The sequence below is a fragment of the Conger conger genome, chromosome 14 (assembly GCF_963514075.1).
Source record: "Conger conger chromosome 14, fConCon1.1, whole genome shotgun sequence".
Lineage (NCBI taxonomy): Eukaryota > Metazoa > Chordata > Actinopteri > Anguilliformes > Congridae > Conger > Conger conger.
The window spans coordinates 18393399-18405647 of NC_083773.1; the positions used below are offsets into that span (position 1 = coordinate 18393399).

Consider the following 12249-nt stretch of genomic DNA (forward strand, 5'->3'; position numbering starts at 1 on the left):
CTCCACTAAATTGAGTTTTCTTATCATTCTTACGCTGATGACACCCAACTCTTCATTTCCTTCCCCCCCAAGTCACCACACAGATCTCTGCCTGCTTGGCTGATATCTCTGCGTGGATGACTTCCCACCACCTGAAGCTCAACCTTGCCAAAACTGAGCTTCTCTACATCCCTGCTAAGTCCTCTCCATCAATTGACCTCTCACTGACTGTTGAGGACTTTGTAGTTTCCTCCTCCCGTACAGCAAAGAATCTTGGGGTGACTCTTGATAACTGCCTCACCCTGACTCCAGAAGTATCCTTCACTGCCAGAACCTGCAGGTTCTTTCTGTATAATATATAGTATCCGTCATCTCCTGACGGAGAAGGCTACCCAGCTCCTAGTCCAGGCGCTCGTCATTTCCCGCCTGGATTACTGCAACTCCCTCCTAGCCGGTCTCCCAGCGTGCGCCATCAAGCCCCTCCAGCTGGTCCAGAATGCTGCAGCCCGCCTGATCACCAGTCAGCCCAGGTCGGCTCATGTCCCCCCGCTTCTCATTGGCCTCCACTGGCTTCCTATTGCCGCACGCATCCGATTCAAGGCCCTAGTGTTGGCATTTCAGGCTGCTAAGGGGACTGCCCCACCTTACATACAATCCCTGATCACTCCCTACTCCCCAGCTAGACCACTCCGGTCTGCCAGCTCTGGTCGCCTTATGGTTCCCTCTCTACGTGCACCTGGCGGTCGAGCTGCACGTTCACGCCTGTTTTCCGTTCTGGTTCCTCAGTGGTGGAATGACTTGCCTGCCACTGTCAGGACAGCAGAATCCCTCCCCCTATTTCGACGCAGACTCAAAACACACCTTTTCAAACTGTACCTTAGTCCTCCCTCCTGATTTCCCCTGCCCCCCCCCCCCCCCTTTCTGAATCCTTGTCTAACCCCCCCCCCAAAAAATGTATTTTCCTAGTTTTGGCTGTGATGTTTTGACTTGTGGTAGAACCTATGCACTTGTAAGTCGCTTTGGATTAAAAGCGTCTGCCAAATGACAAAAATGTAAATGTAAATGTAAATGTATGGATGACCTCCATTCAAAATTGAATTTACTCTTGGACTCGGCTTAATCTGTCCCAAAGTCAATTTAACTTAATATGCATCTCTTTACCTGCCTTGCATAGGTATCTATTCTACGTCGGTGATTTCTTGTTACCTGTAAACAAATGTATATGCTTACTGTACCTGTCGAGGCCCACCTTACATACCAGTAGAGGACTAAGAAGCTATGGGAAGCTATAGGTAAAGCAGTTTTTGTACTGTTTCTTCTGTTTCTTTTTCTTTTAGTTTTTTGGCTTTATGTGAACACCATATTTCAACTTTTGGAAACCCTGCTGTAAAATCCAGCTTGATAATTGAGCAGGTCAAGCTGGTCATGAAGCTGGTCTAGTTGGACAGGAGCTGGTTAACCAGCTAGTACTGGTCTTAGTCAACCAGCTGCCAACTGTTTAAATAAAGAAGCTGTACTTCTGTAATTTCTGTCTTACTGACAATAGATGCTGACTCCACTTCCCCCTGTGTCTCTCTTTCAGTGGCATGTGAAGGCTGTGTGAAAGGCTGTTGAGAGCAGAGCAGAACCCTGTCTCTTCCCGCTAACCCTCATCAAGCTCCTTCTCTGGCAGTATGGCAGGCCAGCCTGATTTCTGCCTGGGTTTATTTCCCTCCCGCCGGGGACACTACCGCCTCCTGGCCTGTTGGCTGTGCTTCCTGGCCTCTCTCTTCCCGTGTGCGGTCGCCGGGAATTCCTTCACCAGCTTCCGGCCGGAGCGTCAGGACTGGCCTTTCAACCACCTGACCGTCCACCGTTCCTCGGGCGTGGTCTACATCGGAGCAGTCAACCGCGTCTACAAACTCTCGGGGAACCTGTCGCTGCTGGTGTCCCACGACACAGGTCCCGAGGCGGACAACAAGGGGTGCTACCCCCCGCAGACGGTGCAGCCCTGCTCCGAGCCCCTGGCCCCAACCAACAACGTCAACAAGATGCTGCTCATCGATTATGGGCAGAGCCGCCTGCTGGCCTGCGGGAGCCTGCACCAGGGCGTCTGCAGACTGCTTCGCCTGGAGGACCTCTTCACGCTCGCCGAACCGTCCCACCGCAAGGAGCACTACCTGTCCAGCGTGGACCGGACGGGCACCATGTTCGGGGTCATCGTGCCTCGGTTCGGCCAGGACGCCACGCTCTTTGTGGGCACGGCGGTGGGGGGTAAACAGGACTACTTCCCCACGCTGTCGAGCAGAAAGCTGCCCCGCGACCCCGAGGCCTCCTCCATGCTGGACTACGAGATGCACAGCGACTTCGTCTCCTCGCTGGTGAAGATCCCATCCGACACGCTTGCGCTCGTGCCGCGCTTCGACATCTACTATGTCTACGGCTTCGCCAGCGGAGCCTTCGTCTACTTCCTGACGGTGCAGCCGGAGACGGCGGAGAGCGGGGCGGGGGGGACCGAGGGGGGCGCTACGGACCTCTTCTACACCTCTCGAATCGTCCGCCTCTGCAAGGGCGACAACAAGTTCCACTCCTACGCGTCTCTGCCGCTGGGCTGCTCCCGTCGAGGGGTGGAGTACCGGCTCCTGCAGGCTGCGTACCTGGGCAAACCCGGGCACGAGCTCGCCGCGGCGCTCAACGTTAGCGCCCAGGACGACGTCCTCTTCGCCGTGTTCTCCAAAGGCCAGAAGCGGTACCACCGCCCCCCGGACGACTCGGCGCTGTGTGCGTTTAGCGTGCGTGAGATCAACGCCCGCGTGCGGGAGAGGCTGAGGTCCTGCTACCAGGGGGAGGGCAATCTGGAGCTGCACTGGCTGCTGGGAAAGGACGTGCACTGCACCAAAGCGGTAAACCCCCCCCAGAATCACATCCCCGAACACACACAAAGACACTCAGACCCCTACATCACTGAGAGAGCTGGCTGAGGTACACTGCAAAAACTAAAATATAAGTCAGTCTCAACAAGTATCTTAGTCTTATTTCTTATTTCTCTTTTGCAAAATGAGACAAAGTATTGCCAATGTTTACTCATTTAAAGATGGTAGAAAATGTATGACACAGCTTTGGGACTTTTGAGACACACATATAAATATAAATATAAATATAAATTCAGTTTCAAGGGGGGGGGGGGTTGGGGTCATCCCTAAAGTAATCACATCCCTCTACAGTGTGTTCTTTCATAAACTGGTCTACCAGGAGACAGCGTGTTAACATACTCCTGTGTGTGTGTGTGTGTGTGTGTGTGTGTGTGTGTGCATGTGCATGTGTGTGTGTGTGTGTTTGTTTTTCTGCGTGTGCTTGTGTGTGTGTGTGTGTTTGTGTATGTTTGTGTATGTGACTTTATTTAATGACTTCCCCTCTGAGATCAGTTCTGCCTTTGTGCTATCCCCCAGAGGGCTATCCCTTTAATAGAGTGAGAGAGTTCAGCACTGGCAGGAGGTGAGTCTGAGGTGTCTATGACAGAGAGAGAGATACAGAGAGACAGACGGAGAGACAAAGAGACAGAGATAATACAAAAAATTACAAAGTACAAAAAAACAATTTCAGTTCTAACTGAATCATAACTCCCTAAATTCCACAGAAATAAATACATGAACGCCAAATCTTTGTATATTCTTTTCTAATGGCAGAGATGAGAAAGGGGATGTCTCTCTCTCCCCTCTTGCTGGCAGAGTAGCTGATGAGGTTGGCCTCCAGTGGTCAAAAAGGGTGGATAACCCTTTGATTCCCCAACAAGTGTGCCTGTCAGTCATGGGCTAGCATGCAGCAGCATTAGCCATTAGCCAGCTGTAAGGATGCTGTTTTGTTGGCTTTTATATGGGCTTTTGATGCCCACTTCAACACCTGAGGCCCCAGATTCTCTCTGATCCTTTATACTGGCATCCCCTTCCTCCCTCTCTCTCTCTCTCTCTCTCTCTCTCTCTCTCTCTCTATCTCTCTCTCTCTCTCTCCCTCTCTGAATGGGTTTACTGACTGACACCCCTCCTGTTCCCCAGCCTGTCCCCATCGATGACTCATTTTGTGGGCTGGACATTAACCAGCCCCTGGGAGGCAGCCAGCTGGTGAGCGGCCTGGTTCTGTACACCGAGTCCAGGGATCGACTGAGCGCTGTGGCCTCCTACGTTCACTCCGGCCGCTGTGTGGCCTTTCTGGGGACCAGGAGCGGCCGGCTGAAGAAGGTGAGTCTGCCTCAAAACCTACCCCAATCACAGAGTCTCTCTCAAAGACTACACCCCCAGAGCAGCTAATCAGAGCATCTCTCTCATGGCCTACACCAATCAGAATGTGTTTCTCACGGCCTACACCAATCAGAGCATCTCTCGCAGGCCACCCCAGATCAGCCAATCAGTGCATATCTCTCAAAGGCGACACCAATCAGAGCATCTATATCAAACCCTACACCAATCAGAGCATCTCTCTCAAAGCCTACACCAATTCGACCATCTCTCTCAAACCCTACACTGATCATATCATCTTTTTTCAAACCATATATCTCCCAGAATAGCCAATCAGAACATCACTTTCAACATCCTGACAACCAGTCAGGGTTGCTATATGTATGAGGGTGGGGGAGGAAGGCTGGGGGAGGGGGTATTGAGGTGGTGACTGACTTGGGCCCTCAGGAAAGAATGCTGTAATTGTGCAAGGATGGGGTGGTCAGGCGTGGTGGGGCTCAAAATGTGTTAGCCCCCCCAGATCCAGTTGACTGAAGTGTTTAATACAGAGGCTAGGGACAGAGCTATTACATGCATCTTCAGAAGAGTGTCATTTCTCCTAGATTGACACCTAGATAGAAGCGGTGAGATGAGAGCAATCTACACTTGATCGCCTGTAAAGGTGTAGTCATTGGCCATCTTGTACTCATCAACAGCACAGTGAGATATCAGGCAATCATTAAGGCACTGGGGTTGAATCCTAGCTGGAGCCTTCCTTTGTGGGTTTTCCATGTTCTCCCTCCATGTCCAAGTGGGTTTTTCTCTAGGTACACTGTTTCCACAGTCCAAAGAAATGCAGATAAAGCTAGTTTGGGGAGGGGAATTGCTGTTGAAATGCGTACACGCTCAGTCAACCTAGTAAATAACACAGGAAGTTTGCTTGCTGTCGATGGGCGTGTGACAGCTTGCAGTAAGGTTATATTGCTTATATGTTATTAAATTTACCCATGGGAAGATGGGTGGGCTGGACTTGACTGGGAGGAAGGAGCCAGTTGGAAGGGATAAACTCAGGAGTGTGTCTCAGGTGTGCAAACAAGCTTTTTCGTCCACTCAAAATTCACCAGACGAAATTTCTCTGGTTTATTGATGAGCAGTTTCCTGCAAAATGGCTCGTAGAGTAGACAACCCTGCCAGCCACTGTTAGAATGTAGGTCTTGGGTTTGAATCCTGACCGGGGGACCAAATGTTCTGTACAGAGTTTGCATGTTCTCCCTGTGCCTGTGTGGGTTTCCTCTGGGTACTTCGGTTTCTTCCCACAATCCAATGATGGGAGGGGATTACTGTGACAGGGCGTTGCTGTAAATGAGTGTGTGTGTGTGTGTGCTCAGTCAACCTACCCTGTATAAATAAATGTTAAATTATGAATAACAATTTGCCGGCACTTGGCTGGTGGCTGCCTGTGTGGAGCCACGGTGCGTCAGACTGCACACAGATATGAGGAAACACGGACAGCCTTTTACTCTAGAATCTCAAGTGAGGAAATGCTGCGTTTGCCATGGTTGGAGCACGATCTTATCTGTTAAACAGAAGAAAATACTAATGAACAAATTGAAAGCTTTCTGAACATGATTGCTGGCTGAATGATGTGTATCACGATGGCGCTCGTCTATAAACAACATGTTGGCTCAACAGCCTGGCCTCATTCCATTCATTTCTTGGAGGTCCAAAGCCCCTTTGATTCTGCCGGAGAAGTTATTTTTAGGTTAACAGAGATTAAAAATACATCTGTATTGTCCAGCGTTAAGATTAATTATGAGAATAATTCTCCCTGGGAGCCTGTGTTCCCTGAACTCACTGATAACGTTCCACTCACAGTTCTGAAAGTCATTTTCAAACTCTTAAACACAAAGAGCACTAGTGCATGTCCAAGCTTAACAGTTCAAAAATGTATTCCATGTGATGAAAGTACATTATATTTTAACTGTGATAATGAAAAGAGTGATGATATGCTGTATATTTCTAGAAAAAACAAATCCAGGATGAGACCAAATCAAATTTCCAGTTTCACAATTATTCTTTCATGAACTTTAAACCACATTTGATTTTAATTTCAAACAAAGATATTGTCATTTAGAATATTGATTTGCAGAAAACAACAATATTGGTCAAACTGCTAAAAATGCACAGTGATGTCATGTAATATAATAAAATAATCTAATAATAATGCAGTTAAAGTTTACACCCATAAATAAATGAGAAAAATTAACAAGTTCTTCACTTAGGAAGGGTTGAGCAATCAATGTTTGTGAACCAACCCTGAATCTTCATAAAAGAATATGGGGTGGTCTCTTAATTTGATATATTTCTACAATTTTATACATGAGGAGCCAGAACTGCCATGCTCCTTTTACAGAGCAAAATCTACTCTCCACTCCACTCCACAGGTACAAAGAGTGCCTAAAAAGATACAAATGCTTGTCACTGGGGCGGTACCCTGGCCAGCAATAAAAGATTAATTTTGCTTGGAAAACATACTCATTTGTACCCAAATAGAACATTACTGTACTTACATGGTACATTTGGGAAATGTGATCCTCCAAGAACAAAAAAGTACCTCCACTATGACTTTATTTCTGAGAATGTGATTGGCTGGTGGGAGACCAGCTCAGCCAATCCTTGGCCAGCTCACATCCTGCTATTCTGCACAGGGTCTGTGTGGGATTGTGTCCCACGCATTGGGGCTCTGTGAGGGAAGACTCCAAGGGCATCGGGTCTGTTTGCCAAACGGTAAAACAATCATTCAGACCTCAGCGGCCTGCGGATAACAATGACTGCAGTGTGTTTGGGCCGTGACACGCTCTGCGCCCGGTGTCATGGTGGGGGAGGGAGAGGGGGCTGTTTCTGGTTTGCAGAGCAGAATAGAGGAAGACTTCCTCCTTTTAGAGGGGAAGGGTGTGTGTGTGGCATACAGGGGGCCAGATGGCATCAGCAGCTGTGTGTGTGTTCAGCTGCGTGGGCTGCAGTGACCGGGGAGACCAGCCGAGACCCATCTGTGCTGGGCACAACCTCCAGGCCCTGTGAACTGGAGGGGGGCTGGGACCTTTGTCTTTTCCCCCCTCTACAACTCGCTCCCTATTTCTGGCACAGCCCCTCCTCTCTCTGTTTGTGTGGCATAGACATCCTCACGCGGGAGAATTGGTGAGGGGGGTGAGCTTGGTAATAAGCCCCAGCCCTGGTCTATGTGGGAGGGGGAGGCAGTCAGTGCCCAGGCCAAACTGACTGGAAAGGAAGGAAAAAAAAAACAAAGATTATAATATGATCCAGGTTTCCAGTGATATCAGGATGTACATTACATAAGAGTGAATGCATGTGTGTGTATTTTGTGTGTGTGTATGCGTGTATGTGTGTGTGTGTGTGCGTACATGTGTGTGTGAGGTGTGGTGTATATATGTGTGTATATATGGAATGTGTGTGTGTGCGTCCTGAGTTCTAACCTCAATTACCAGTGTGCCCAATTACCAGTATCCATCTTTTTAACGTATTTATGTACCTGAAGCAATGCATTTGTGCCTCATAGTGACACTGCATGTGTTTAATCAGGAGTGCGCTTCTTCAACATTTTACTTACTGTATGTACCGATGTTGTGTCATACAATTTACTTTCATGTTAACTTCCTGTAAAAGAAGCCACCTTCGCTAAACTGTGTGTTCTGTTGTGCCTTCGATTCCCAGTAGTAGTCATCAGTAAATCCTTTGACTCATTCTCCACTAAAATAGCTATGTACAGTGCCAGAATGCCTGCTGTTCGGCCATGATCTTTAACCACTCCAATCCACTGTAAGCTTGGAAATAATAATTTTTCAGTTATCATATTTTATGTAAGATTTGTACTAAGAGTTTTTTGTTCAATATTTGGGCACTCATATTTCTGCTTCTTGTGTGTTGTCAGAGACTGATCTGCTTGGCACTGTTATGACAGTTGATATTTCGTAATCCTATTGGAAATTTACTTGACCCCCTTGCCATAAGGCTGACCTAACACTGTCATACACATGACATAACACTGTCATACACATGACATAACAGCTGTCACAAGATGGCATAAGAGATGATGTCAGTTGATGTCAAATTAAATAAAACTGTAATGCTTTTATCAGCTAATGTTATGATGTTATGGTACTGTCATAAAATTTACCAATAAAAGTATGACATCTGTTATGGCATCTTGCGACAGCTGTTAATACATGTGTATGACAGTCATGTGTAGGGCAGTGTTATGTCATGTGTAGGGCAGTGTTATGTCATGTGTATGACAGTGTTATGTCAGCCTTATGGTGAGAGGTTCAAGTAAAGCAGTACCGAAATTTGAAATATAAATATGCAGTATTACTGACTACTCTCATCTGGAGCCTGTAGGCATCCTGGGTACTTGCTCTTGCCGTTGTTTGGCATAACAGCCTTGGAGATCACTTTGGACAAAAGCATCTGCCAGAAGCAGTTTACGCAATTTACATTTGCTGCCGGCTATGTAGTATCATGCAGAAAGTCTAAATGTCCAATATTACATGGGGGGAATAACTGGCACTGAATGAAAGCCCAATGTTTGCTGTTGAAAGTAAATATCTTGTGGGTGGCAGCACCCTCAGTCCTCAGCAGTTACTGGGCTAATAGGAGTCTCAGGGTGATTGCATCTGTCACATCTTTCTCCGGCTCTTTCTGAGAGAACAGCTCTGATGAGCACAGAGGGCCCTTCTGGAGCGGGAATATGGGGCTTTAGGTCTGGGGATGAGAGGGACACGCAAGGAGCACATACTGTGTGCTTCTCTCAAAGTCACTCTTTTCAAGACGCAAGTACAATTGGGTCAGGCTTGAAAGGACCCTTATGTTCTCCTGGGCCTGGAACTTTGCTCTGTTTCTTTATAGTGCCCCCTCTTTCTTTCTTTATATCTTTTTTTGGGCTTTTGGTGATTTTGGTGATTTGTGGGTATCTTCATTGTCCATGAAGGGAAATTACAGTACAGTATATATCTCTACCCACCCCCCTTCTCTCTCTCTCTCTCTCTCTCAGCCATTATCTCTTTCCTTCTCTGTTTCTCACTCTTTCTCTGGCCAGTGCTCAGTTAATACCAATCATTTCAAATATTGATATGACCTCTCCCTCAGTCTCAGTCTCCCTCTCTTCTCTGTATCTACCCACGTTCCTTCTCCTCTCTGCTGAAATCTTGTTTGTGAGGTTTTTACAAACACTACTTTCCTGAGAGAAGTAGAAGGTGAGAGGCAGGGGGCGCAGTCACCTCCGCTAGCGCTCGGCCCAGAGAACCCTACTTCAGCTGGAATGCAACTGTCCTCGCTGTCTCTGGTTTTGTGTGAAGGCAGCAGATGCCATCTGCTAGTTTAAGGCCATTTTATGCATTCTGCTCACAAACATTCTGTTGTTTTCGGCTAGCTTGTGGACCCCCCCCCCCCCCCCCCCCATCCAGCTGAAGGCGCAAGCGTTTTCAGAGCGGGCCGCCAGCGGGGACAGTTGAGCTCAAAGTGAACGGAGCGTTTCAATGACATCAAAGCTGACTGGCTCGCTTTGGACCAGTCGAACAGTCCCTGAATGAAGCAGTTTGACGTCTGGACCATTCATGCAGACCAGGGCCAGGGATGCCGGACAGTGGGGACTGAAGAACAGGCTGAACCACTTTATAACTGTGCTCTTAAAGGAGCAGCCTCAGATGTCTCGCTTCAAAGCAGCAGGAAATGTTGGTATTATAAAAAATTATTATTGGTATTTAAGCCTTTGAAGAGTAGGCTTTTTGCAATGTTCTTTCTTTTTTGAAGAATTCTAAGTCAGTGTTCATATACTTGGTCATATAATTAAGCAATTTGGGGTGGGTGGCTTGCTCAGTGGTGCCACAGCAGGGTGGTACCTGGGAATCAAGCCTGCAGCCCCATTTCCTAATTATCACACTGCCCTGGTGTAAAATCCAGCTATGACCATCTTGAAATTAGCAGCTACCAGCTGTTTCAAAACACAGGTTGAGCTGGTCAAACCATGTTGAGTATTGAACTGGTCAACCAGCTACCAGCTGTCTCAAAATCTAGCTTAAGCAGTTTTTTTCAACAGGGTGCACCAGCGCCATGTTTTCGCCATTGAAAATATCTCACAATGAATCACTGAGGCAGAACTGACAGGATCATTAGAACATCAATGCAGAAAATCAGCCAGATTGTTTCAATTGAAAGCATCTCAACCCAGTGCTGGGCTGTGTCATGAAACCTGATTATCACCCAAGCAGATTTATCAGACAGGGCAGTTATTATTCCACATATGTAACGGTTCAACTGGAACTGTAGTATTTTATTCATGTTTCAGACAGAGCTGAATTATAATTATTTGTTTATTGTAACTCTGTTTGTGTAGAGTATGTACTGCATACAATATTCTCTATTGGCCTTTTGTTTTGATATTCAGTCACCAGAAGTGCTTCTTCTGGCTTCTGACCTTTAATATGTTCTTTCTGTTTTTGGCTTTGTGTTTGTGGGAGTTTGTGTGGCTGTGTTTATGTATGGTTTGCTTGTGTGTGTATGTGTATGTGTGCATCTGTGTGTGTGTGTGCGTGTATAATGTATTTGTGTACTTTACACATGGGCATTTATGTGTGTGCGTGTATGTGTGTGTGTATACTGTATTTTGTGTACTGTACACATGGGCGTCTATGTGTGTGTGAGTGTATACTTTATTTGTGTACTGTACACATGTGTGTGTATGTGTATATGTGTGTGTGTTTGTGTATACTGTATTTGTGTACGATACACATGGGCGTGTATGTGTGTGTACTGTATTTGTGTTCTGTATACGTGTGTATGTGTGAGTGTGTATATGTGTGTGTATGCTGTATTTGTGTACTGTACACATGTGTGTGTATGTGTATGTGTGTGTGTGTGTGTTTGTGTATACTGTATTTGTGTATGATACACATGGGCGTGTATGTGTGTGTACTGTATTTGTGTTCTGTACACGTGTGTATGTGTATGTGTGAGTGTGTGTATGTGTGTGTATGCTGTATTTGTGTACTGTACACATGGGCGTGTATGTGTGTGTGTGTGTATACTGTATTTGTGTACTGTACATGTGGGCGTGTATGTGTGTGTGTGTGTGTGTGTGTGTGTGTAGGACTATATCCAAATGTAATTATTTGAGACTCAGATGACAGAACAGCAGTAATTATAGATTTGGTGTTGACTCTAATGGTGCAGCAGTCAGAGTGAGAATCACAGGCAGACAGAGGGGTTAGATAATTGTTCATTGTGTGAAGCCACTGGGATAGAAAACTGGAAACACCACCGTGGAGCCAGCCAAACACATGACCTCATATGGATAGAAAGAGCGAAAATGTCAAACGTATTAAAGTTGTGTTTGTGTGTGCTAGTGTATATATATATATATATGTGTGTGTGTGTGTATTCAGTGCAGTGCATGCATTTTACTGTACTTATGGGTATGTGCATGAGTATTTAAGTGTACAGCATGTAATTTGTGAGCATGTGTCTGCAAGTACATCAATTCAATTCAATTTTATTTGTATAGCGCTTTTCACAGAAGACTTTCCCAAAGACGCAGTAAGGTGCACTTTCACACATTTGTTAAAAAGTAGCACCTGTTTACAGTGTGTGTGGTGTATGTCCACATGCGCGCGTGTGTTTTACTGTGTGCATGGGTGTTGTGAGTGTTACGAGAGGACATTACTTATTTATGTTCTGTCAAATAGCACGGCTTTATTATGTGCCGCAGAGGCAAATGCAGTTGGATTTAGTTTCTCCTCAGCCACCATTTTGAAGGGGGTCTCTGAGCTCATGGACCATTCTTCTGCAGTCAGAATGCACTGCACATGAACAGGAGCCTCTCTCAGAATAAAAAACCTGACTGAAGCACAGATCGTGAGACATACGTGCGTGTAAAAGCACGTTGGTTTTGTGTTCCCAGTCACGTAATCCTTCACGCTGTCGATTACAGATTTCACAGCGCTCTAATCAGCTTCTCCATATGCTCTCCTTCTGTCTCTATTTGCCCAACGTGTAGCTACACTGTCTT

At 46.5% G+C, this 12249-nt stretch overlaps 1 protein-coding gene across 1 annotated transcript in view; it reads left to right on the top strand.

Moving 5' to 3' along the window:
• LOC133109391 (plexin-A2-like) overlaps window positions 1–12249 on the top strand; it is a 66450-nt gene that overhangs the window by 6491 nt on the left and 47710 nt on the right. The window contains exons 3-4 of the mRNA XM_061218715.1: window positions 1776–2861; window positions 4011–4193. Of these exons, the coding sequence (XP_061074699.1) occupies window positions 1776–2861; window positions 4011–4193 (1269 nt within the window). The remainder of the gene's footprint in view (window positions 1–1775; window positions 2862–4010; window positions 4194–12249) is intronic.